Here is a 26,597-nt window from a genome sequence, read left to right on the forward strand (position 1 = left end):
TGACTTGACGCTTGAGCTAGCTGATTACAAAGAGTATCTAGATTTCGACATCATGCCCCTGGATAGAGCAGATGTTATCTTAGGAATTCCATGGTTTTTTGATAAACAAGATACATTGTATATAGACTATGTTCATCACTGTCTTTTTTTTAAAAAACAGGACATGCCTCATGTGTCTGTTTCGCTTTTTAATTAGATTTCGGTAAATAATGGGTTTGCAAGACCAATTGTCTTTGCTTTGGAAATGTTTAAAGATACAAAGTGTTATGTGACATCCAACCCTATGTGTCCGTGGACAAGCTACAACATGATTCAGTCAGTCTAGATTAGAAGTGATCTAGCGCTTTTGTGAGTCTATTCGTAGACCGTTCATGCCCAGTCACTTAGCATAGATGCATATCCTCTGGTTGCACACAGCATGATCATCAGTATTCCCTTCAAAACTCCATCAGATTTAGTCAGGGGAATTTTCGAGTGCATTTAGCCTATTTTCCCTATTTTTGGTATTTTTCACTTATTATTTTTAAGTGACTTTCCAACAAAAGTAGGTAGGGCAATTTTGCTAAGTTAATATATAAGCAAACCCAACTTAGTACTTTCTGGCAGAAGAGGCATCAGGAGCACATGCTCAATAGGCACCTTCCCAGCAGAACCCCAGCAGGAACCCCTAGCGTTTTTGGTCCTCATCCTCGCCGCACATCAGCCAGCGTTTTTCAACTTGGATCATCGCTATTTGCTCTGACAACCTGGCGTTTTCAAGCAACAGCATCAAGACCTCCACAGCTGGCGTTTTTCCCATGATCGCCATTAGTACCAGACAGGGCAACGTTTTCTACTAACGCTAGAGAAGCTGCAACGTTTTTGGTTCTCAACCCATTCCGCAGCAGAACAGTAGCGTTTTCAGCCTTCGTGGACAGCATACCATTCATCCCTAGAAGCATTGCAGATACCCCCATTTTCAGCCCTCGAAAACGCAGCCAAAACAGTCATTTTCAGCCACCCAAAACAGCCCAAAGATTTGCAGATTTTCAGCAGTTAGAAGACCACAGATTTCAGCCCTAAAGTCGTTGTCATCACTGTCGTCGTCATCGGCATAGTCCCAGATTGCATCAGTCCATGGCATCGTCATTGTACCACTTTGTGCTATCATAAGTAGACCACTCTCGCCAACGAGAGTGGGGCCTTCGGAGGAGGGTTTTACAACGTCTCTGGTGTCGTATCTCTCTTCTCTCTCTATCTCTCAGTCTCATACACTTGCAGGCACAGTGTCCATTCACTTTGTTGTGATCATAGCACATTCCATTAAGAATGGAAGGCTCTCCCTTCCATAGGAACTAAAAGGAACCTTGAGCACAGTTCGGAGCACTCATCTTGAGCAAAGCGCAAACATTCATTCCGGTTCACCTAACATTGGTATCAGAGCTTTGGCAGTGTTCTGTATCATTTAAGGAAAGAACCACAAGAACCACATGATCTCCGAAGTCATGACAGAAACTCAGTACGTTGAACTTTGTGTTGATGTATGCTCGTGTGTGTGTGTGTGTGTGTGTGTGGTGTTGTGTTTGGGAGCATATGTTAGTACCTAGTTCTACACCCACTATTGGGCACTAACGACGTTAGTGGGGATGTCGTGGTATTTAGTCAATACTATGCATGATGGAGCTGATGGTTATATTGTCTTGTGGGTGACTACCATGGGTCTATACCTTGCACTTTCCTTTATGGGTGAATCTGGGCTTATCTTGGATTCATCTAGGTATATCTTTTAGTCGTATAGCGGACATGCAGACTTCACATTGTGAAGTTTTCGTCCGAGTTACGACGAGTTGATATTGTGCTAATTCTTTCTATCTTTTGTGGTGCGTATGCCCTATCAACTACCTCATTTTTGTGCTAATTTTTCCGATTTAATGCTTCTTTTAGTGCTAGGCTTCATTATGCCTGAGTCTGCCCTTGATCTCTAGAGTCATGAAAGAAACTCAGTACGTTGAACTTTGTGTTGAGGTATGCTTGTGTGTGTGTGTGTGGTGTTGTGTTTGGGAGCATATGTTAGTACCTAGTCCTACACCCACTATTGGGCACTGACGACGTTAGTGGGGATGTCGTGGTATTTAGTCAATACTATGCATGATGGAGCTGATGGTTATATTGTCTTGTGGGTGACTACCATGGGTCTATACCTTGCACTTTCCTTTATGGGTGAATCTGGGCTTATCCTGGATTCATCCAGGTATATATAAATTTTTTTGCTTGTTGAGGTCGCACGAACCCAAGCTCGCTTGGGCGTGTCGATTCCTAATCGTGTTTTGTTGAAGAGTGACAGGAATCCCAAGAAAGTAGGGCTTGTCCAGCCTCCCCTTGTGTCTCTTTTCACTCATTGAGAGCGGACCGTGCACTTAGCGGCGGCCAATCGACGTGAGGTGGGAAAAAGCAGCCTTGGTGTGAGCGCAAGGCCGCCAAGGGATGCGCCCGCGGAAAAGAGTAGAACTCAGGTGAAGATAAGATCCTTCTCACACATGATTTGCAAGCGAAAGAAAACCTTAAGAACCTCAAGATCCTCAAGAACCGAAGAACCCAAGAACCAAGACCCTCAAGAACCCAAGTTCCTCGTGAACTTAAAGAACCAAAGATCATAGTGCATGGTTGTCACCCGAAGCGGATTGGATACTTCGCATACAGATGATGAGCATGAGAGAGGCGGCGAAGATTTTTCCCCACCAGGAGACTTTTTCGACCCTCCCCCTTGGCCATCTACGCCACGAGTTGTACTAACTCCTATGGAGATGATGGTCAAGTCGATGTTGGACATGATGGCACAACAACAAGAAACGAATCGAGTTGCGTTGGCACAACTCGCAAGCAAAGCAGAACAACAAGAAGCTAAGGACCGTGAGCAAGCAGCTAAGGACTGCGAGCGTGACGAAAGAAACGCAAGATTTGCCGCGCAACAAGAAGACAATCGCCTTGCTTTAGAACGCGAAGGCAACGCACAAAAAGAAAGAAAAGAACTAAGAAAAGAGGAAGCGGCAGCACGAAGCGCGGCCTTGAAGACCGAGCGTGAAGCTCAACGAGAACTACGAACTCAAGAATTGGCTCGATAAGTACTTGCCTCGAAGACCGAACCACCCAAAGATCGTGGGAGTTCATCAAGTGGCGCAAGCTACGACGCGGATTCCAACCATCCAGTCACAGAGAAGTTGACTTTTAGTAAGTATGACAGTAAGATGGATGCTACGGTTATTCATTCTTGGTTGCATCAATTTAATGCTTATTTTGCGACAACTAAGAAGACAGGAAATAGCAAAGTTTTGACGGTAGCTATGTACCTTGCCGGTGATACCATCAATTGGTACCACGCATGGCAAGAGGCACAGCTAGCTGTGCACCTAGAGGAAGCCGACGGATTCACGTCTCTTTTCTTCAATTGGGCGGATTTCCAAGACAAGCTCAAGGCGCGGTTTATGCCACCTCAATACCTTGCACGATTGAAGGACGATTGGCGCTCTCTCAAGCAAAATGGTATGCCGGTCATGTCTTTTTCTGATCGTGTTTTGCAGCTAGGCACTCAATTACGAAAATCGGATGATGAACGCAAAGAGGCTTTTCTCTTTAAATTGGACGAGTATATCAAGTACGATGTCGAGGTACTCGATCTAATCGATCTCAACAAGGCGGTAGTGATTGCTCTCGCACAGGAGATGAAGCACAACAAGGGAAAGCCTAAGGAGGACAAGACTTCCACAAGTACCTCGCAAACTTCTCAGAACCCTCAGAACGGTAAGAACGGTAGAATGATAACTCTTCTAACCAATCTTCCAATAGTCTCTCAGCAAAGAATTCTTCCAATGAATATAAGGGTAAGGCTAACAAAATTGCTAAACCTAAGCTTACTCCAGATGAAAAGGTAGCACAAGGAATTGTAGGAGGATACATCACGTCGGAAGAACAAAGCACTTATTCTAAGGAAGGTCGTTGTTTTCATTGTCACATTAAGGATCACATAAAAAGAACATGTCCTAAGCTTGAATCGAATGAATCTAAAGAATCCACAGAACCCACTTCCTCTGTCAATGCAGTTAATGATAACACGAGTATGCCCCAAGTTTCTTATGACCCTCCCATTGATGATTCTCTCATTAAATGTTATGGTCGTACGTCGGGGCACCGTTTTGTCATATTGTTTGACCCAGGTAGTATGCATGATGTGATCAGTTCCTCTCTTGTTGAGAGAGCCCGCCTCGAAGTTAGTCCGAGATCTCCTATTGAGGTCTCTGGCTTTTGTCCCGGTATGGACGCTCTCATCACGGAGGAGTGCCTTGATGTGTTGTTTGCAATTCAACAGACTGCTTTCACTAGAAGATTTGTTGTTTCTCCTCTCTCAGGATGTGATATGATTTTGGGCATTCGATGGTTTCGTGATAATGACGCTCTCATGGATTTTATGACTAACACTATAACTGTCAATGCCACAAGTGGTTCTCCTATTGTCATTCATGGAGAGGACAATTGCTCATTCTCCATCTCTCATTGCTAATATGTAGGACAAGATTGAAAGGATTCAGGAAAAGGAGACTCTCTCAGTCTCTTTTTCTTCACAGCATGATACACAGGATTTGCATGATTATGAGAAGCATGATGATTTGAATGATAATGATTTGCATAATGGTTTGGATAATAAAGACAAGCATGATGATTTGCATGATCAAGATGTGATTTCTCACAAGCATGATGAGTTGCATGAAGAAGATGTGATTGTTTACGAGGATGGAGTGTTAGTTGATGCTTTTTTCTAGCGAAGCTAACCTCGTTGCAGATTCGATCAATCACGAAGGATTGATCTTGGCTCTCGAGCCTAGGTCCAAAGAACCCTCACAGGAAGTATTATGTGTTCGCATGATTGATACGCACGCATTGTTCGAATGTTTCATTCGTGATCGTTTCCTGTATTTTAGTCAGCATCGTTATGTGATCCCTTTTCCTAGGCATGACATATTGTATGTTGAGCACGTTTCTCTCATGGATGAGCACGAATGTATGCGGATTTTTCATGAAAAAGCATGCATTCAAGGACGTCACATTCTATGTCTCTTCCTTGGCATGACAGTTTCTGAACGAGCACATGAAAGTATGAGCACCAAGCGTGGGCATTTCCATTGTGTTTTGCCATAGTTGATTGCTCTAGATCATAAGAGAAAGATTCGATCTCATTGTTTGCATGTGTTTGATGAACGGGTTGTTACACCGTCTCTATGTTCATCTACATTGCATACACAGTCTTTACAGAAGACAAGATTTTTTCCCTTCACTTTACATGGAATGGGTATGTTCATGGTTTTGTGTTGGAAATGGTTTCAGGAATTTTCAGCCATGGAGATTCTTGAAGAAGAAGAAAGCACGACTCTCGACGAAGTTGAAGCATCGAAGGAGCCACAGAAGACTTTGTGTCGCTTTCGGCGTGGCCCAAAGAAGCAAGCATTGCAGACCTTTATGAAGTTCAAGTACAGCACGACTCACACATTAGAGTGGGCCGGCGAAGAGTCCCTTCCAAGATTCCGGATGCTATTGGCGATCTCCCTCGACGCAATACAGTTCGGTACCAGTACCTCACTTTGAAAAGGAGGGGATGTCATGTGACACATCCAACCCTATGTGTCCGTGGACAAGCTACAGCACGATCAGGGTTCAGTCAGTCCAGTTAGTCTAGATTAGAAGTGATCTAGCACTTTTGTGAGTCTATTCGTAGACCGTGCATGCCCAGTCACTTAGCATAGATGCATATTCTCTGGTTGCACACAGCATGATCATCAATATTCCCTTCAGAATCCATCAGATTCAGTGAGGGGAATTTTCCAGTGCATTTAGCCTATTTTCCCTATTTTTGGTATTTTTCACTTATTTTTTTTAAGTGACTTTCCAACAAAAGTAGGTAGGGCAATTTTGCTAAGTTAATATATAAGCAAACCCAACTTAGCACTTTCTGGCAAAAGGCATTAGGAGCACATGCTCAACAGGCACCTTCTCAGCAGAACCCCAGCAGGAACCCCTAGCGTTTTTGGTCCTCATCCTCGTCGCACATCAGCCCAGTGTTTTTCAACTTGGATCATCTCCATCTTCTCTGACAACCTGGCGTTTTCAAGTAGCAGCAACAAGACCTCCACAGCTGGCGTTTTTCCCATGATCGCCATTTGTACCAGACAGGGCAGCGTTTTCTAGTAACGCTAGAGAAGTTGCAACGTTTTTGGTTTTCAACCCATTCTACAGTAGAACAGTAGCGTTTTCAGTCTTCGTGGACAGCATACCATTCAGCCCTAGAAGCATTGCAGATACCCCCATTTTCAGCCCTCGAAAACGCAGCCAGAACAGTCATTTTCAGCCACCCAAAACAGCCCAAAGATTTGCAGATTTTCAGCAGTTAGAAGACCATATATTTCAGCCCTAAAGTCGTCGTCGTCATCGGCATAGTCCCAAATTGCATCAGTCCATGGCATCGTCATTGTACCACTTTGTGCAATCATAAGTAGACCACTCTCGCCGATGAGAGTGGGGCCTTCGGAGGAGGGTTTTACAACGTCTCTGGTGTCGTATCTCTCTTCTCTCTCTATCTCTCAGTCTCATACACTTGCACGCACAGTGTCCATTCACTTTGTTGTGATCATAGCACATTCCATTAAGAATGGAAGGCTCTCCCTTCCATAAGAACTAAAAGGAACCTTGAGCACAGTTCTGAGCACTCATCTTGAGCAAAGCGCAAACATTCATTTCGGTGCTACTAACACAAAGTCTTCTGATGTCGACTTTTATAAGTGTATACCATCTGCATCGTTTGATTCATTAGTACTTGGTACTTCTGTCACTGAATTTTGTAAGAATGTTTCATGTTCTTTTGTTGAACTTTGGGAGTTCGACGAGTCGACCCTTATCCAAGACATCATGACTGATTTAAAGGATGTTTTCCTTGACGATCTACCTCCTTGCTTGCCGCCTTCGAGAGGAATAGATCGTGCCATTGAAGTGGCAGGTATTAGTCAACTTTTTTTGAAGTAAGCCTATCGGTTTTATAAAACTGAAGAGGATGGCGATAATTGAAAGATTATCTCGGCAAGGGTTTCGTTCGGGGCCAAGGAAAATGGCTCGAAAGAAAGGTAACACTATACGTTTTTGCGTGGATTATAAGGGGTTGAATAAGCTCACTGTCAACAATAAGTATATGCTCCTGCATATGGATGATTTGATAGATCGACTCCATGGAGCGTTATACTTTACGAAAATAGACCTGCGATCAAGCTATCATCAGATTCGAATCAAACTGGAAGATGGTTCTAAAATGGATTTTCATACACGCTATGGTCACTATGGATTTTTGGTCTTTCCTTTTGGTTTGACCAATGCTTAAGCTACGTTTCAGCAGATCATTCATGATGTGTTGAGGCCGTTTCTCGGGAACTTCGTTGTATTTCTCGATGGCATCTTGATTTACAACTAAAGTTTTTCTGAACATCTTGCACATATACGCGCTGTTCTCGAGGTACCGAGAGCTGAGAAGCTTTATGCCAAAGCCTCTAAATGCGAATTCTTCAAGAAAGAGCTTCTTTATCTTGGTCATATTATTACTCGTGATGGAATTCGTGTTGACCTTGATAAGCTGGATAAAGTGTCCATTCTGAAGAATGTACTCCAAGTAAAGTCTTTCCTAGGCTTGATTGGATTTTTTCGTAAGTTATTCAAGGATTATTCTAAAGTTGTTGCTTCGCTTACGCAACTTTTGAAAGGAGGGGTGAAAAAACCAAAGACTTCTAGACCTCACCATAAAGGTAATCCTCCTATTGTCTGGAATGAGCGTCTCGATGAGAGCTTTAAGACACCAAAGCACTTGGTGACTATTGCACGAATATTGCATTCTGTGGATCCTAGCAAGCCATTTGTAGTTGAAACAGATGCTACTAATTACGCGCTTGGTGCAGCATTATGTCATGATGGACGTCTTGGTACATTTGAAAGTAAGAAACTTTCTGACGCTGAAATGCGTTATTCAACGTATGAAAAATGTAGGGCTGTGATGGCTATGGTGGGTGGAGCTAGAGCAACACCATGGCTGGAAGGGCGTGCAACAGAAGAGAACGAGAGAGAAGGAAAGCTTAGGATAAGGTTACACAACTGGAGCAAATCTAAAGAGAGCTTTATTTAGTTTTTTCTTGCCTTGTATATGCTTACATAGTGTTCACACTCACTCGACACTGGAGTGAGACAAAGCTCACCCAACAAAAAAGAGCTTTACGTTGTGGTCCATGCCTTGTATGGGCTTACATAGTGTTCACTCTCACTGGACACTGGAGTGAGACAAAGCTCACCCAACAAAAAAGAGCTTTACGTTGTGGTCCATGCTTTGAAGAAGTGGCGGCATTATTTGTACGGCTCTACCTTTGTTGCATGGACATATCATCAATCTTTGCGCTATGTTTGTGATCAAGTTGATCAAAGACTAGATGGGTTGAACTTATGTAAGAGTTTGACTTTGAGATTCGCTACACGAAAGGATCCAGTAATCGAGTTGAGGACGCACTCAGTCGGATTCCTGAGGTGAATGCTTTGTCTGTGGCCAAAATCTCGACGGATTTCTCTCTCTCCCAGAACTAGGTCGTTTTGATAGCCATTTTGGCAAAATGTGGAATGAGGTCGAAGTAGGGTGTGACTCCCATACAGGCTTGGGTTATCCGGATTCCGAAGACCCAAGTGAGTCGTGATAGAGAGATGAGACAGCGAAAATATTCATTAGAGGTAGACTATTGTTTAGAAATGGAAAAGTTTGGGTGCCGGAAATCGATGAGGTTCGATAAAAGATTTTGTTCGAATGCCATGATGTTCCTAGTGCTGGTACCCAGACATCCAAAAAACATTAGCATTGGCCAAATGATATTTCTATTGACCAAGGATGCGCTTTTACATAGAGAGCTATGTGAAGAGATGCACTTAGTGTCAGGTCAACAAGGTAGAGCGCCTTAAGAAAGCTGGCCTGCTACATCCATTGGAAATCCTTGATGCCAAGTGGCAAGAGTATTTCTATGGATTTTCTTGTTGGTTCGCCAAATACTAGTCGTGGCAAACAATGCCATTTGTGTTGTTGTTGAGCGACTCACAAAAATGACAGTTTATACCAACGAAGTCGGCAGTAAAGAGCGAAAAGTTGGGGGTTTTATTTGCTGATCAGCTTTATAAGCTATATGGTTTGCAAGAGGATATCGTTAGTGATCGGGATACCAAGTTCATTGGGTAATTTTGGCGAGATGTGTTTGCTCACCTTCAAACAAAGTTGAGTACGACGTCCTCTGATCCCGACAGACAAACTAAAAGGATGAATCAAAGGTTGGAGGACATGTTGAGGGCTTATGTCTCTCACAGGCAATGTGATTGGGAATGGTACCTTCCACAATTAAAGTTTGCTTATAATAGAAGCAAGCATTTTGCTACTGGATTTAGCCCATTCATGTTGATGTATGAATTTGAGCCTAAATCCCCTATTGCTTTTGGCTTATAGAAGGTCAAAGATCGCCAAGGTGGAGATTCCTTGTATGATATGCAAGAGATGCTCGAATTGGCTAAGGATAGTATAAAGATAGCTCGTGATCGAGTTACTACTTATGCTAATCAAAGGAGATCTCCAAGGATTCTAGATGTTGGACAATGGGTCTATTGAAAGATACCGGAGGATTCCAAGACCATGGGAACTCGAAAGCATTATAAGCTTTCAACTAGATTTTGTGGTCCATTTTTTATCACAAAGAAAATTGGCCTAGTTGCCTATAAGTTGGCTCTTCCTTTGGATGTTGGGGTGCATCCAATGTTTCATGTCATCCGCCTTAAAGAACAATCAGGTCAAGCTGACACTGTTGTGCCAATCGAGGAAAATGTACGGGAAGATATCCAAACTAAGTATATTCCTCGAGAACCAGATGCCGTTTTAGATCACCGTACGAGTCATTCACCTGCACGCAGAGCTACAAGCACTTAAGGCGGACTCCAAAGCACTTAAAGAAGAGGTCTCAGCTCTCAAGCGAGAACTTGCCGATAGAGCGAGCAGTGGACTAGAGGAGAGGGAATTCCAACCTTCGGTAGTAGAGGAAATCAAGGTCATCAAAGAGCAGGTACGGATGATCAAAGAGGAGGAGAAACAAAAGATGGTAAAGACGTCTTCATGGATGGATGTGATCACGAAGACGCAAAAGAAGGCGGATGAGGCCGAGAAGTGGATAGAAGTCGCTAAGAAAGGCAAAGGGAAAGAAACCACATCTGTCCCCACTCCTACAATCATCAACATGACTCTAGAAGAAGAACAACGGAGGAAAACTAGAGCTTTGCATATAAGAGTAACCGGTCTAAAAGACCGAGATGATGTGGAAGGGGAAGTTGAAGAACTTCTCCGCATGATGGGTAGTGAGGCTACTCATACAAAGGCATGAAGGGTGGGGAAGAAGACACAAGGCAATGGGGAGACTTCAAAAGGGAGAGCTCTAATCATCCGTTTCCCATTCATGGAGGCAAAGAAGGACTTCTTGAAGAAGCATCCTACACTAAAGAAAACGGGCATATTCCTTGGAGATGACCTCACTCTCACACAGCTTGCGCATATGAGAGAGGTAATGCCAGAGATTCAAGCGGCAAGGGAGAAGGGAAAGACGGCCTTCTACAGAGATGGTCGGGTTGTGATTGTAGAGCGGCGCTCCACATGACGGTGCGAGACCCGTGGGACCACCCTCAAAGTTGCCACGTGGAATTGTAATGGATCTATGCGACTTGATGTGGGCGCCTTTGAGGATAGTTTCAGGGGAAGAGACATCGTCTTCTACTCTGAGACACATCAAGCCCATTGGCAGTCTATGCCTCACATTGGTGGATATAGATGGGAGACTGCCTATAGACAGGAGACACGATCAGAGCGTAGAGGGCGGGGATCAGGAGGAGTGGCAGTGTTATTCAGGGAGGAGTTGCAGCCATTGATACATATAGCCCGTAGAGATGAGCAAGCTAGGTACATGTGGGTGAGACTGAGAGCAGAGACAGACAGATATCTCTACATTGCTATTTGCTACTTTCCCCCGAGCACGTCAGTGTATGCACCACCCAGAGGACAATCCCCTTTCTCTATTTTGGATGATGACGTATGGGAGTTCTCTAGAGATGGTGACATCATCATTCTAGGGGATTTCAATGCTAGGACTGCCCATCATCAGACAATATTTTATGATACTTCAGAGGAGATGCTGAGAGAGCTGGATGCTGCAGAGACAGGCCTATCCAGACTATCACAAGATGGAGAACACACGGAGTATGGACGACACTTGATAGACATGGGGACTGCACATGGATTGGCCATCTTGAATGGCCTACAGAGATTTCCCACCTCAGGGGGTTTTACATGCTTTCCACACAGACATGGAGCCAGCACAGTGGTCTATGTCATGGCACAGCCGAGCCTCATCGCTAGTATCCAGGATCTCACGATTGGACCCAGACCTGTTGGTGTGGCAGTGGATCATGCTCTTGTGTCAATGACCATCTCTTTTCAGTTTAGTGTAGCACACAAGATACGGACAACAGCCCCTACTCGCTACACCTTCACGCGGGAGAAAGACTCTGTATACATAGATGGGATCTACAGACGCCTATGCACAGAGGAGCCAGGGCGACCTCTGGAGGAGCTTACTACTATATTGACACAGACACTACATAATGCAGCAGCAGAGGCATACCCACATACCCAGCCTGAGCAGAGACGCCGTTCGGGGAGCATGCCCCAGAACAATTGGTATGATGAGGAATGCCGGGACACTAGAGCTAGACTTCAGAGGGAGGTGCTTTTGGGGGACATCACTCACAGACAGTCACAGATTGACTTCCGACGCCTAGTGTGGCGGAAGAAGAGGGCATTTTTGGCTCGGCTAGAGCAGGATCTATATCAGCTGTTCTTGAGTCAGGACTCACGTGAGGCATGGCGGCTCTTTCAGGAGCACTCCCCCCCCCTCGCCATCACTTCTACAGAGGATTGGGGCAGTACGCATCATCTCTGTACATAGTTCCTGAGCAGCCCCCCCTTCCCGACCCTCCCGATCCATGCCCACACACATGTGCTTTTTTCACCGCGGAGATGGTGAGGAAGGCCATTGATAGGATGAGGACTGGGAGAGCTTACGATCATGATGGTTTAGTGGCTGAGCATTTCACACATGCCAGAGATCTACTAGCAGAGCTTCTAGCAGTGATGTTTAACCGTGCCATGTGTGAGGGCTTGCCTGATACTTGGAGCCTATCTACTATTGTACCTATCTTGAAGTCGGGAGACCCTATGGAGCTTGGGAATTATCGCACTATCATGATTGGACACACGTTGGCACGGTTGTACGCATCTATTCTTGAGCAGCAGCTGAGTAGATGGGTAGAGAGGGAGGGGATACGCGCAGCCGGGCAGGCAGGGTTCAAGAGGGGTTTTTCTACTCTTGACCATATCTTGACACTCAGTGCCATCATTGAGGAGGGTAGATCGCGTGGGAGACGGATCTATTGTAGCTTTGTGGATTTCCGCAAAGCATTTGACACAGTGCCTAGAGCTAGATTGATGCGCAGATTACAACAGATGGGAGTACCCACATAGCTCATTTGGGGGGTCATGGCATTATAAAGGTCAGTAGTGGGGCAGGTACGCACCTCAGAGGGTCTATCCACACCGATTCACTCCACTATTGGGGTGAAGCAGGGCTGCCCGCTCTCTCCTACTCTATTTGGTATGTATGTGGATGAGGTTTCTGACTACATTGAGAGAGATGGTGATAGAGGTGCACAGCCGGCAGGGACATGGATTCCATTATTGTTATATGCTGATGATATTGTGTTGATCTCCGACTCTCCGGAGGGGATGCAACGTCACTTGGATGCTTTGAATAGGTTTGCTCAGGAAAGTGGTTTGTCCGTCAACCTTGGTAAAACCAAGGTCATGGTATTTAATACCACCCCACAGTGGATCAGGAGGTCAGCACCAGCATTCACATACGGCCAGGAGACTGTGGAGTATACAGATGCGTACACTTACCTCCGAGTGGTTTTTAGTGGGCCAGCATTTTCATTGAGGAGGGCAGCAGAGACTAGACTGACCAGAGCCCATGCAGCATTGGGTAGATTGGAAAGGATGTGCTCACAGGTTCAGTTTCAGGAGCCTAGGACGAAGCTCTGGTTCTTTGACACTATGGTGGCTTTTGCATTACTATATGGAGCTGAGATCTGGGGACCTTCATTAGATCATCACGGGAGGACAGGCCGCAGTGATGGATGGGGGGACATGGAGAAGCCTCTGGTCTCTATGATCTCGCGGCTCATTAGAGCGAAGGCCTCAGTACCACGTTCTATTGTTCGAGCAGAGCTAGGTGCCCCCCCACTAGTGGTTGAGGCGCTCACGAGATCGGTCTCCTTCATACACCGCATGTGGGAACTTCCCAGAGACAAGTATGCCCGCCTTGCACTTGTGTCCTCTCGACAGTTAGCCATGCAGGGAGATACAGCATGCTGGTATGGGGAGATGACATCATGGTTTCAGGTGCATGGGTTCAGCATAGACAGATTGCCTCCCTTCCAGTACTCACTAGATGCACCCTCTCTGACTCTTACACAGTCCGAGATCACCAGGCTCATTCGCTAGGACTTGACTCAGCTAGACACCAGGAGGACATGTATACAGCCAGCACAGGAGCTGGGCACGAAGATGGATTTCTACAGAGAGCATCTCCTCCAGCTTACGGTTGATGGCTTTGTGACGAGGCCGAGATACATGGACACCCACTTGTCTCGTGGGATACGATGTGCTATCGGCCAGATACGTACATCTTCACACCAGCTGCGGATCGAGACTGGGAGATACAGCGGAGTACCAGCAGAGGCCAGGACATGCCCCCTGTGTGACATCGAGCCTGAGACAAAGTTGCACTACACATGCCACTGCTCCGTCTACCTCGAGATACGAGGCCGCTTCCATTGCTTGTTCAGAGAGGGCTTTGGACCATTCTCCAGAGTCATGCAGTACGAGGATCAGAGATGCTTGGGTTTGTTTTTGCTCGAGCTACGTAGACACAGAGAGAGCGTGATGAGAGGAGAGGCTAGCCAGTCCTAGAGATAGATCACAGATTTCTTTAGAGCTGCCACTGGACACTCGGAGGAGTCACTACCACAGCAGAGCTCGTCGTCTCACACCAGAGGCACACTGATCAACCAAGCGACTGAGCTTGGAAGATCCAAACGCCCACGACTGCGGAGGACCACACAGCATTGGCTGAGGCTGCATCAGAGGATTCGGATCACTTTGGCTCGACATGCACGACGCCTGGTCAGACTACTGACCATGGAGGAGATTGATGAGATCCGCCAGCGACCGATGCTGGATCTCTTGTGATCTTGCTATCCCAGCTAGCTGCTGTTCACACCTAGTAGTTTAGGATTCCATAGTATTTTATTGTGACATTTGTCATTTCATTTTTGTCATTTTTGTCATCTTGTTACTCTGACTCTGACTTTATATCAAATCCACCACATTGTAACTTTCTGGTCTCATAGGTCACTTTGGCCTTTTGAAGACGTTAATATAACATTTCATTTTATTTCATGTTCTCTCTCTCTCTCTCTCTCTCTCTCTCTCTCTCTCTCTCTCTCTCTTCAGACGCATGGCTTCACCATGGACAGGTTGCCCCCTTTCCAGTATTCTCTTCAGGCACCCTCGCTGTCTCTTACACGGGTGGAGATCACTAGACTCATTCGTCAGGACCTGATCCAGCTCGACACCAGGAGGACATGGATAGAGCCGCCTCAGGAGTTGAGCACGAAGATGGCTTTCTATAGAGAGCATCTTCTCCACCTCACAGGAGATGGGTTTGTGATTCGACCCAGCTACATGGACACACATATGTCTCATGGTTTGCGTTGTGCCATTGGTCAGATACGCACATCCTCACATCAGCTCGAGATTGAGACCGGTAGATTCAGAGGGATACCAGCAGACAGCAGGATATGCCGATTATGCCAGAGAGAGCCAGAGACAGAGTTGCACTACATATGTCATTGCACAGTGTTCTATGAGATACGGGGGCGTTTCCACTGCTTATTCAGAGAGGGTTTTGGTCCTCTATCTAGGGTCATGAGTTATGAGGATCAGAGATGTCTTGGACTATATCTACTTGAGTTACACAGGTATAGAGACACTTTACTGGGGAGAGCTAGAGAGAGGCAGTCCCAGAGACACATTACAGATTTCTTTTCACTAGATATGGGACAGCCAGAGGAGCAGCCACCACTGCAGAGCTCGTCCCACACTCATTCGACCACTACTGGCACTCTCATCGACCGAGCATTGGAGCTACAGAGATACAGACAACCGCGACTGAGGAGAGGAGCTACACAGCATCGACGGAGACTACAACAGAAGATTCGAGCCATACTCTCTCGACATCCAGAGTGCAGATGAGGATGGATCCTCACCATTTCTTCCATCTTTGTTTCACACACTGTTACATCCAGTTTACCGGGTACCTATTGTATCAGCTGCTACACCCACGTAGTTTTAGATTGTAGTAGTAGTAGTAGTATTTTGTTCCACTTCTAGTTCTTTTCTAGTTCTTTTGTACCCAGACATGGTATTAGATTCACTATTTTGTAACTGATTGGTCTCATAGGTCATTTTGGCCTTTTGAAGACGTTAATATAACATTTCATTTCATTTTCTGCCACATTTGCATGGTGCATCAGCATGCGTTTATTTTGCTGTGCCAGTAGTTGCAATTTTGAAAATGATTGCTTCCTGATGTTTCGCTCTAAAGTAATTCAATCAATTGTGTGTGTGTGTGAAGACGAGTACGATTTCACCAGTAATTGTGCTTCATTGAATATGTGACCTGTTTTCTTAGTACAGTACAAATTTGTTTTGCAAAAGAAAAATTCTTAGGTACTTACTTTGTACTTTACTCTTGCTTTGTACGCAATGTGCACTTACTCTGTACAGTACAAATTTGTTTTGCAAAATAAAATTTCTGAAGTACTTACTTTGTACTTTGCTCTTGCTTTGTACTTAATGTGCACTTACTCTGTACCTGGGGGACTCAGGCATGGCGGGACCTATGGTTTTGGGAAAAACAAGCCTGTCAGGTGTGATTACAAGTATACAGGTATATAGTTCTTTATCTTTTCTCTCTCTCTTTGGATTCAGGATCTTTTCTTTTGTTTTCTTGTTCATGCAACTCCAATAGGTATTGCAAAATGATTGTGGCTATGCTCTGGTCTTTCACTTGAGCAGAATAATTTTAGCTGGCATGTGACTAGCGAATTAGTACCGTCTGGGAATCTCAGTTTCTGCTTAATGTTCACATTTTTACTTGCATTGCGAGAGTTTTGATCTTTCTGATCTTTGGGCATTTGAATCCAGGAAGCTTTATCTAAGCCTGGCAATGGTGAGGCTGGTCAAAGTTCTGACAATGCAGCCATACAAGCGCAGGTTTGCCTCCGTTGTCGTCTCTTTTCCTTGCATTGGTTCTATTTGAACTCCTCCAGCTTATGACCCTAATTGTGAAGCTTCCAATCTGTGAGTGAAAGGCTATGCTCCCAATCCATCTCATATTGGCTATCATGTGGTGCATCACATGACATTTTTCTGAGGTCAATTAGCCAGCCATTCTTTTTAAGAGTCATGGCTTGCTGCTTTATGCGAGGGTATCCTACCATGTTGTATGCCTAGTGTTGCTGCTGGGTTGGCCACCCTTATGCATGCCATTTTTTATGCATCTGGTTAAGAAGAAGAGAAGTTTTAATGTCGCAGGAACAATCCCACGAGACCTCAAATGAGTCTTCTTTTAAAGTTTGAGGAGCTATCTCATGGCAACAAACCCTGATAGCCATAATGAAAATTAGGTTCTTACAGATCTAAGGCTACTAAGCATGAATTAAAGAGATCTATTCCTGTTTTCGAAGGCCTTATGCTTTCAGTTTGTTATTGTATGCTGTATCCCATTAGCTTCAGGATTAGTCCGTGATACCTTTTTCTTCTGTTTGTACACTTTTAAGTAAAACGTGTAAGTTTTGACCAAAGAGAAATGCATTGATAGATCTTGCGGTTAGCTCAAGAAGTCAGACAGTTATATGGTGGAAGGCAGATTACGGTCGTCAATGGATCTGAACAGAACAGTAAGTAAATTATACTGTGGTACTGATGTTTGTACTTCTGTTTGTCGTTCCATATATTTTTATCGTCCATCAATCATAAGGGGAATTTCAGAAGACCCAAAACTTTAAGGAAAAAGCCATTGATTATTACTGTGCTGTTTTGAACATCGTAATGCCTTTGGTTTTTACAGACAGCCTCTCATCATATATAATTCCTATAGCAGTAGTAGGAGCAGCTGGTTATTGCTACATGTGGTGGAAGGTAAAGTAGAAGGCAGTTAAAACAAGTCATGTCTTATGGAACTTTGTTAGGCAAGACTAAATGTGTACTGTTGTGGCAGGGTTGGTCCTTTTCTGACATCATGTATGTCACCAAGCAGAACATGGCCAATGCAGTGTCTAGCTTCACAAAACAGCTGGAACAAGTTTCTGCAGCAGTTGCTGTAAGTGGGTGGTGCTTATCTAATGAAATTCAAGTAGTAAATTCCAGAAAACATTATCTGTAAGCTGCTGGTGCAGGCTGCAAAGAAACACCTAACACAGCGCATGGAAAAGTTGAACGAAAAGTTGGATGAACAGAAGGCAGTTACTGGGGCTATCAAGTTTGAGGTGTGCATTCAAGTGAAGTATTACCTCTAGTGCACTGTATGGTTTTTCTTAAAATGATATTTATGAACAGGTTAGTGAGGTTCGTGAAAATTTGGCTCAAATGGGATTTGACATAGAGAGTGTTCAACAGCTTGTCGAGGGCTTGGTTTGTATTTTTAACCAAAAAGCATCTGGCTAATTTGATACTACAATCCTAGTTGGTCTGATTTGGGGATGGGAATAACCTTGAATTTTAACCATGTCTGGTTTTTTCATTGTTCTACATTCAGGGAACCAAGATTGATAAGATTGAAGGAAAGCAGGTTATTTCCAATTTTCTTAATTTTTTGTGGGTGTTGTGCTTGTATCCTGCGGAGGATTTCATGACAAGACTGATTATGGTTTTTCTGAATATGGCAGGATCTAACAAATGCTGGGGTTGTTTACTTGTGCCATTTTGTCCAAGGCCTTGCTGGTGGACAAAGGCCAGAACTTTTACAGGTGCTTTCTTCAATGTATTTGCATGTGTGACATGTGGAGTACGTGAGGCTGTGTGGGAAGGCACGTGCTTTGTGTGTGGTGTGTTGTGTATGATCATATTTTAATAAAATGCCAGGGTGAATACTGATGCATACTGATATGTAATCCGAAAATCCTAGGCGTCGTATGCCTCTCGACTGATACCAGTGATACATGCGCAGAAATCCTAGGCGTTGTACGTTGCAAGAAGCCCTAGGCATCGTACACTTCTCGTGAGACCCGTGTGGACTCCTCCCCCTAGCTCTGCACAAGCATTGTGCGCTAAGCACCCTACCTGCGTGTGCCACCTATGCTCCATGGCCCTGATGCTATAGATGACGTAACACATACCCAGCCCAAATCTGGGAAAGAAATGTGACCCTTGTTTATAACGACACATCACTTCATTTAAAATATGATGTGACAATCCTAAATAGCACGCCAATGAATACAGTTTCTATGCCTAAGAGTTGATTTGTGCTTTTACTTGGCAAGTCATACTCAAATCAGACTGTATGTTGGTTTTGCAGTATGATCCTTATATTGCAGGAAGATGCAACTCAGTGTGAAGTTGAACAAACTACTTTGAATGGAATCCCCTCTTTGAAGATGCCAAGTTAGAGTTTTGCTGCTGTGGTCCTTAGTTGTCTAGTCTATTGGAGCTATATCCTGGGCTCGTGCAGTATGCCAGTTTGCACCTGTCTGATCCTTTATGATCCATAATGGGAAATATGGTCGGCTTTACGTTTTTGCCTGATGTTGGAGGCTTCTTGAGGGCCTAGGCCCTAGAGCTGCCCCCTCTTGGGCGCATTTGCCACCTCATAAACAATGTTCAAAAGAGAGAGCTCTCATACTACGCTTCCTCTCCTTGGAAGAGAAGAAGGAATTCTTGAGAAAGAGGCCTACTCTCAAGAAGACAGGTATTTTCCTTGGTGATGATCTCACTTTCTCACAGCTTGCGCATATGAGAGAGGTAATGCCATAGATTACGGCGGCAAGGGAGAAGGGAAAGACGGCCTTTTACAGAGATGGTCGGGTTGTGATTGTAGAGCGGCGCTCTACATGATGGTGTGAGACCTATGGGACCACACTGAAGATGGCTACTTGGAATTGTAATGGATCTATGAGGTTGGATGTTGGTGCCTTTAAGGACAGTTTTAGAGACAGGGACATTGTTTTCTTCTCAGAGACTCATCAGGCCCCTGGACAGCTTATGCCACATGTGTTGGGATACAGATGGGAGACAGCCCATAGGACATATGCGAGACCGGAGCTGGGAGTAGAGGTTCAGGAGGAGTAGCAGTTGTCACAAATGGGTGACGTGGCATGACCCGACACACTCCATGAGTGGGACAGCAGACCCAGTGCAGTAGGATAGTCCCGTGAAACGCAGAAATCTGCTGACGTGGCAGTACCGTACGGACCTCCGTGATTTGCGGCGCTAAAAGTGAAAATATGCTGACGTGGCAAACTTGTACGTAAGCCTGCTTTTGCGTTGGCTAAATTGGTAGTTTCTAGAATAAATGCTTTATTTTACAAGCTTTTAAAATTGGAAGCTTTTGGGGCTCTACTTTTGGGCATCCCTTGTAACCTCTAAATACGTGGTTAGGCACTCACTTCTCAGAGCATCTGGACGAAAGTCTGAGAGTGAGAACCCTCCCACTCTCTTATACTTTGAACACAGATTAATACAAAAAGAAATACCGAAAGGGGCGCTAGTCTATGGGGCCAATATCTCTAGGCACGGAATTCCGCCGGGCCGTGTCGAATCAATTGTGAATTGTGAACTGTTTTGAAGTGAATCTCTGCTGTGTCGTGGTAGAATCTTGACTTGGAGCGTCCAAGTTTGTTACAGTGGATTAGAGCGTGGCCGATTTCTCTTCTATCCGGAAATCCGATCCTTTTCTCGCGGCACTTATGGATTCCAACAACGAACAATCGATTTCATCTGCATCTAGGGATGCGGGAAGAGATTACGAAGAAGATTCTCACGAAGAGTACGGCCCACCTTGGCCTACTCAGGCGGAGATTGAAGAGATGGAACGTCGACAATTGGTTGACGATGCAACAAATATGATGATCAACCTTGCGAAGGATCCGAAATTTGTTAAATTTTTGACTCAGACATCCTTTGACGAAGTACACACCCAGTGGCAGAAAGCCACAGAGCCACCCCTCAAACCGGCACTCAAGAAACCTCCTACTCCGAGGATGTTTACAGAGCAAGAATTGGAAAAGGTAGTTGATAGACGGATTACCCAGCTTTTTGACGCGAACAACAAAGCCAAAAAGCACGACAAAAAGCAGAAGAAAGGAACTGACTTCCCGGGTTATTTGGGTCGTCAATCTACTTTTGCCTCAGCAAGAAAGTAGAAGAAGCGTGTGCGATTTGAAGGAGTCTCCAGTTCTTCTTCTTCTTCTTCTCCTTCTGACAATTCTTCTAGCTCTTCCGACTCGAGCAAACAGGAAAGGGAAAAAGCGAACAAAAAGCAAAGCTTTGGAAAGGGCAAGAAAAAGGCAAAGAAGCGTAAGTTTCGCCCAGTTTTTGACAGTTCTGCAGCGGACCCTGTCTTCAGATAGTTCGCACTCCGACGATCATAGATTTTACGCAAAGAAGAAGCATTTTTATAAAGCCAACCAGTATGACTTTCTCGAGGATAAAAGCAAGAAAGTTCGAGAATTTAAAGGTGGACAGTCAATTAAGTCTGACATTTTTTCTGGATTTCGAGATGCTTCGAGGGCTTTGGCCTTCATACAGCAGTTTGATATAGCTTTCTCTGGAGGGCATTACTCATAGCACTCCAAGATTCGGAGGGCTACCTCTTACTTCAAGAGAAATGCTCGAACATGGTGGTCCACTCTTCTATCGAACAAGAAAGCGCCAATTGAATGGCTGAAATTTAAAAGGCTTTTTATTTCTTCTTGGCTGATTCAGGTGTACGAACGAGATATACAAACTGCTTGGAATCATCTTCGGATGACTAAGAGAGATTCTTTGGACGCATATTGCGAGAGATTTTGGAGCTCTTTTCTACCCGCTTCTTCATTTAAGAAGATCTCGTTTAAAGAACAGATTGAGCGGTTTAGATGCGGACTTCCTATAGAGATCCGAGATCACTGCTTAGAACAAAAGTCAGATTCTATTCAAGAACTGATGAGTCATGCGAAACGGGGCTTTGCCATACATTTAGGCAGTTTGACTTACCCCACAGATCTCCCAAAAACGGCCACCCCCCCCCCCCCCCCCTGGGAAGGACCGGGTTACAAAAGCAACAACTGCAAAAGCAGGGCGTCTCCAAAAGCTTCAACTGCTAAAAACAGTCGCCCCAAGAAGCTGTCGTCTGCTGGCATCCAAAAATTTGCCCCTACAGCTCCGCTTTTCCCCTTTGATTGATGGGAGGTCTTCTTCACATTGTTGCTGCCTTCCTTTGGCCATCCTTGTTGTTCCCCTCACTTTGCTGCTGGTTGCTCTGTTGTCTTTCAACACCGACTTGGCTGGCTCCCTCATTCAGTGGTGCTTATTAGCAGCTACTTGGTGGTTGTGGTCTTTTTGATTTCCTTCATGGCACTTTATTGGTGGCTTCCTTCTCCGTCCTTGCTGGTGCTTGCTCTGCTGGCTTCCACTTGCAGTGATGCTTTTTAGTGGCTACTTGGTGGTTACCTGTGGTCTCCTCGATTTCCTTCCATGGCATTCATTGGTGGTTTTCCCTCTTCCTCTTGCATGAGCTCCTTCCGTGGCTGCAGTTTTTGGCTATCCTCTTCAGTCTTTTCTCGCACTTTTGTGCAATGGTCGCCCCTCAATGCGTCTTTTGATGTTGTCTTGGGCTTCTCAGTTACACCCCCTACCTTCCTGGGTGGTCTTCCTATTCGCAGCAGTTTGGAGGTGCCAATCTTTCAGATTCTTTGGTGGATACCCTCTCCCTCCTCATCCCTTTAACAGTAGTTGCTGGGGCACTTTTTACTCTCACTAGGAGGGGGTTTTTTCCGTGGCATATTTTTACTTTCTATGTTGTTGGCCTTTGTAATGGTCTATGGGTGTCTCCTGTAACAGTTTTTATTTTCCCTTGGGGTAGGCGCCATTTTGTGCGCTCCAAGGGGGGTCAAGCAATAGAATGTCAGCTATGTTTTGAGAGAAAGCAATAGAATGTCACCTATGTTTTGAGATTGAGAGAGAGAGAGAGAGAGAGAGAGAGAGAGAGAGAGAGAGAGAGAGAGAGAGAGAGAGAGAGAAATGAAATGAAATGTTATATTAACGTCTTCAAAAGGCCAAAGTGACCTATGAGACCAGAAAGTTACAATTGCGGTGTATCTGATACAAAGTCATATTAACAAAATAAATTAAACTAGGATAACAAAATATAAATACTGCGGGATCCTAAACTAAGCAGTACAATGTGAAGACAATATGGGAGGGGAGTAGAGATCCATCTTCATCTGCACTCTGGACGACGAAAGAGTATGGCTTGAATCCTTTGCTGTAGCCTCCTTCAAAAACGTGTAGCTCCTCTTCTCCATCGGGGTCGTCTAGATCTCCCTAGCTCCAATGCTCGGTCTATGAGAATGCCAGTAGTGCGGGTAAACCTCTCCACCGTTGGCTGCTCCTCTGTCTGTTCTTCTGGGTGCACAATATCTAGTGTGAAGAAATCTGTGATCTGTCTCTGGGGATGTCTCTCTTCAGCTCTCCTCAGTAAAGTTTCTCCATGCTTGTGTAACTCAAGTAGATATAGCCCAAGACATCTTTGATCCTCATAACTCATGACCCTAGATAGAGGCCCAAAACCTTCTGTGAATAGACAATGAAAACGGCCTCGTATCTCTTAGTACACTGTGCAATGACATATGTAATGTACTTCTGTCTCTGGTTCTAGATGGCATAAGCGGCATATCCTGCTATCTGTTGGTGCCCCTCTGAATCTGTCAGTCTCAATCTCGAGCTGATGTGAGGACGTGCATATCTGGCCAATGGCACAACGCAAACCATGCGAAATATGCGTGTCCATATAGCTAGGTCGAATCACAAACCCATCCCCCGTGAGGTGGAGAAGATGCTCTCTATAGAAAGCCATCTTCGTGCCCAACTCCTGTAACGGCTCTATCCATGTCCTCCTCGTGTCCAGCTGGATCAGATCCTGACGAATGAGTCTATTAATCTCTACCCGTGTCAGAGACCTCAAGTGTGCCTGTAGAGAATATTGAAAAGGAGGCAACCTGTCCATGGTGAAACCATGTGTCTTAAACCATGATGCCATCTGTGCATACCAGCATGATGTATCCCCATTAAGAGCTAATTGTCTGGAGGACTCTAGAGCCACCTTGGCATATCTGTCTCTGGTAGTATCCCACAAACTGTGTACAAAGGAGACTGATCTGGTAAGCGCCTCAATCTCCATAGGGGGGACAGCTACTTCCGCTCGAATGATATCATGCGGTACGGAAACCTTAGCTCTAATCAACCGAGAGATCATAGATACCAGGGGCTTCTCCATACGCCTCCAACCATTCTGGCCCATAGAAGGTCCCCAAACCTGCACCCCATATAACATAGTAGAGGTAACCAAAGTATCAAAGAGCCATAACTTTGTCCTAGGTTCCCGGAACTGAACCTGCGAACACATCCTCTCCATTCCTCCCAGAGCCGCACCAGCTCTAGTTAGTCTAGTCTCTGCTGCTCTTCTCAAAGAAAATCTCGGCCTAGTAAAGACTACCCCCAGGTAAGTGTATGCATCTGTATACTCCACAATCTCCTTACCATATTTGAAAGTAGGTACTGATCTCCTGACCCATTGCGGTGTGGTGTTAAACACCATAACCTTGGTTTTACCTAGGTTTACACACAGTCCACTATCCTCTGCAAAACTGCGTAGTGCATCCAAATGTCGTTGCATACCTATTGGTGAGTCAGATATCGACACAATATCATCAGCATATAGCAACAATGGGATCCACGTCCCTGCCAGCTGGGCACCCTTGTCACCCTCTCTGTCAATGTATTCGGACACCTCATCAACATACATACCAAATAGAGTAGGAGACAATGGGCAGCCCTGTTTCACTCTAATAGTAGAGTGAACTAAATCAGATACCCCTTCCGGAGTGCGTACTTGTCCCACCACTAATCTGTACAGAGCCATAATCCCCCAAATCACCTCTATGGGCACCCCCATCTCCTGAAGTCTGCGCATCAATCGAGCTCTTGGTACCATGTCAAATGCTTTGCGAAAATCCACAAAGCTACAATAGATCCGTCTCCCATGGGCTCTGCCCTCCTCAATGATGGCCCTGAGTGTCAGAATATGATCAAGGGTGGAGAAACCCCTCCTGAAGCCGGCCTGACCCTTTGCTCGTACACCCTCGCCCTCTGCCCAATTACTCAAGTGTTGCTCCAGAATACATGTATACAACCGTGCCAATGTGTGTCCAACCATGATAGTGCGGTAGTTCCCAGGATCTGCAGGGTCACCAGCCTTGTAGATGGGCACAATATTAGACAACCTCCAAGTCTCAGGTAATCCCTCACACATGGCACAATTGAAGAACACTGCGAGAACCTCTTTCAGCATATCCCTGGCATGTATAAAGTGCTCCGCTACTAGACCGTCATGATCATATGCCTTCCCGGTCCTCATCCTGTCTCGATGGCCCTTTGTACCATCTCAGGTGTAAAGAAAGTGCTCGTAGCTGGGCAAGACTTGGTAGGGTCTGGAAGGGGTTCCTGTCCAGGAAACGTATATAATGATGTCGCATATTGGCCCCACACATGAGGTGAAGTAATCACTGGTGGAGGGGAGTGCTCATGGAAGAGTCGCCATGCCTCTCCTGAGTCCCTACTCAAGAACATCTGATATAAGTCTCGCTCCATCTGAGCTAGGTAAGCTCGCTTCTTCCGTCGCACTAGGCGTCGGAAAGCAATCCGAGACTGTCTGTAAGTGATGACTCCTAAAAGAAGGTCCCTCTGAAGCTGGGCTCTCATCTCTCTGCGCTCCTCATCATACCAACTATTCTGGGGCATGCTCCAGAATGTCGTCTCTTGCCCGGCTGAGTGTGTGGGTATGCCACTGATGCAGCCTTATGCAGTGTCTCAGTCAGTAGAGTGGTGCACTCCTCCACTGAGAGGCCTGTACCATTTGTGCCAGTTGTGCCTTCCAATAGACGGTCCCAGATCTCCTCTGTATAAACGAAATCAGTCTCTGGTATAAATGTATAACGGGTGTGTGACCTGCCTCCTCATGTCTAGGTTGTACTATACTGAAATTTAACGGACAGTGTCAAGAGAGCATGATATACTGCTATGCCCACTGGCCTGGCTCCCACTGTGAAATCCTGAATGCAAGGGACAAAGCTCGGTTGTGTCATAACATAATCCACTGTACTGGCCCCATGTCTATGTGGAAAGCATGTGAAACCGGCTGCTTCGGGAAATCGTTGTAAGCCATTAAGTATGGCTAATCCATGTGTAGTCGTCATTTCCATGAGGTATCTCCCATACTCCATGTGCTCTCTGTCATCTGAGCATGTGTCAAGTCCCAGCTCACCCACATCCAGCTCTCTAAGCATCTCATTTGAAGTGTCGTAGAAGACTGTCTGCGAGTTGCCCGTTCGGGCATTGAAGTCCCCTAGGAGAATGATATCACCATCCCTAGAAAACTCCCATATGTCATCATCTAGAATAGAGAAAGGCGATTGCCCTCTGGATTCAGCATACACGGATGTACTAGGAGGAAAGTTACATATGGCAATATATAGGAATCGACCTGTGTCAGCTCTCAGTCTCACCCACATATATCTAGCATGATCATCTCTTCGTACAATATGTAGTAATGGTTGTAGTTCCTCTCTGAATAGCACTGCTACTCCTCCTGAACCTCTACTCCCATGCTCAGATCTCGCATTTGTCCTGTGAGCTGTCTCCCATTTGTATCCCATCACAGGTGGCATCTCCTGTCCAGGGGCGTGATGAGTCTCTGAGAAGAATACAATATCCTTGTCTTTGAAACTGTCCTCAAATGCACCCACGTCCAACCTCATAGACCCATTACAATTCCAGGTAGCCATCTTCAGTGTGGTCCCATAGGTCTCGCACCGTCATGCAGTGCGCCGCTCTAAAATCACCACCCGTCCATCTCTGTAAAAGGCTATCTTTCCCTTCTCCCTTGCCGCTATAATCTCTGGCATTACCTCTCTCATATGTGTGAGCTGTGAGAGAGTCAGGTCATCCCCGAGGAAAATACCTGTCTTTTTGAGAGTAGGCCTTCTTCTCTTCTAACGAGGGGAAGCGTAGTATGAGAGCTCTCCCTTTTGAAGACTCTCCC

At 45.3% G+C, this 26,597-nt stretch overlaps 2 protein-coding genes across 6 annotated transcripts in view; both read left to right on the forward strand.

Moving 5' to 3' along the window:
• LOC147447614 (uncharacterized) overlaps nt 1-26,597 on the forward strand; it is a 102,643-nt gene that overhangs the window by 59,833 nt on the left and 16,213 nt on the right. For all 5 annotated transcript variants that reach the window (XM_086523333.1, XM_086523334.1, XM_086523337.1 and 2 more), the window contains 9 exons: nt 16,129-16,190; nt 16,448-16,516; nt 17,124-17,202; nt 17,373-17,443; nt 17,523-17,624; nt 17,701-17,790; nt 17,861-17,935; nt 18,060-18,092; nt 18,190-18,270. In XM_086523333.1, coding sequence (XP_086379459.1) covers nt 16,129-16,190; nt 16,448-16,516; nt 17,124-17,202; nt 17,373-17,443; nt 17,523-17,624; nt 17,701-17,790; nt 17,861-17,935; nt 18,060-18,092; nt 18,190-18,270 — 662 coding nt within the window. The remainder of the gene's footprint in view (nt 1-16,128; nt 16,191-16,447; nt 16,517-17,123; nt 17,203-17,372; nt 17,444-17,522; nt 17,625-17,700; nt 17,791-17,860; nt 17,936-18,059; nt 18,093-18,189; nt 18,271-26,597) is intronic.
• On the forward strand, nt 12,776-14,536 carry LOC147447615 (uncharacterized). Its single transcript, XM_086524370.1, has one exon. The coding sequence runs from the start codon at nt 12,776-12,778 to the stop codon at nt 13,679-13,681; it is 906 nt and encodes a 301-aa protein (XP_086380496.1). The 3' UTR covers nt 13,682-14,536.

The sequence above is a fragment of the Adiantum capillus-veneris genome, chromosome 11 (genome assembly GCF_014529385.1).
Source record: "Adiantum capillus-veneris isolate H3 chromosome 11, ASM1452938v2, whole genome shotgun sequence".
In the NCBI taxonomy this organism is placed as follows: domain Eukaryota; kingdom Viridiplantae; phylum Streptophyta; class Polypodiopsida; order Polypodiales; family Pteridaceae; genus Adiantum; species Adiantum capillus-veneris.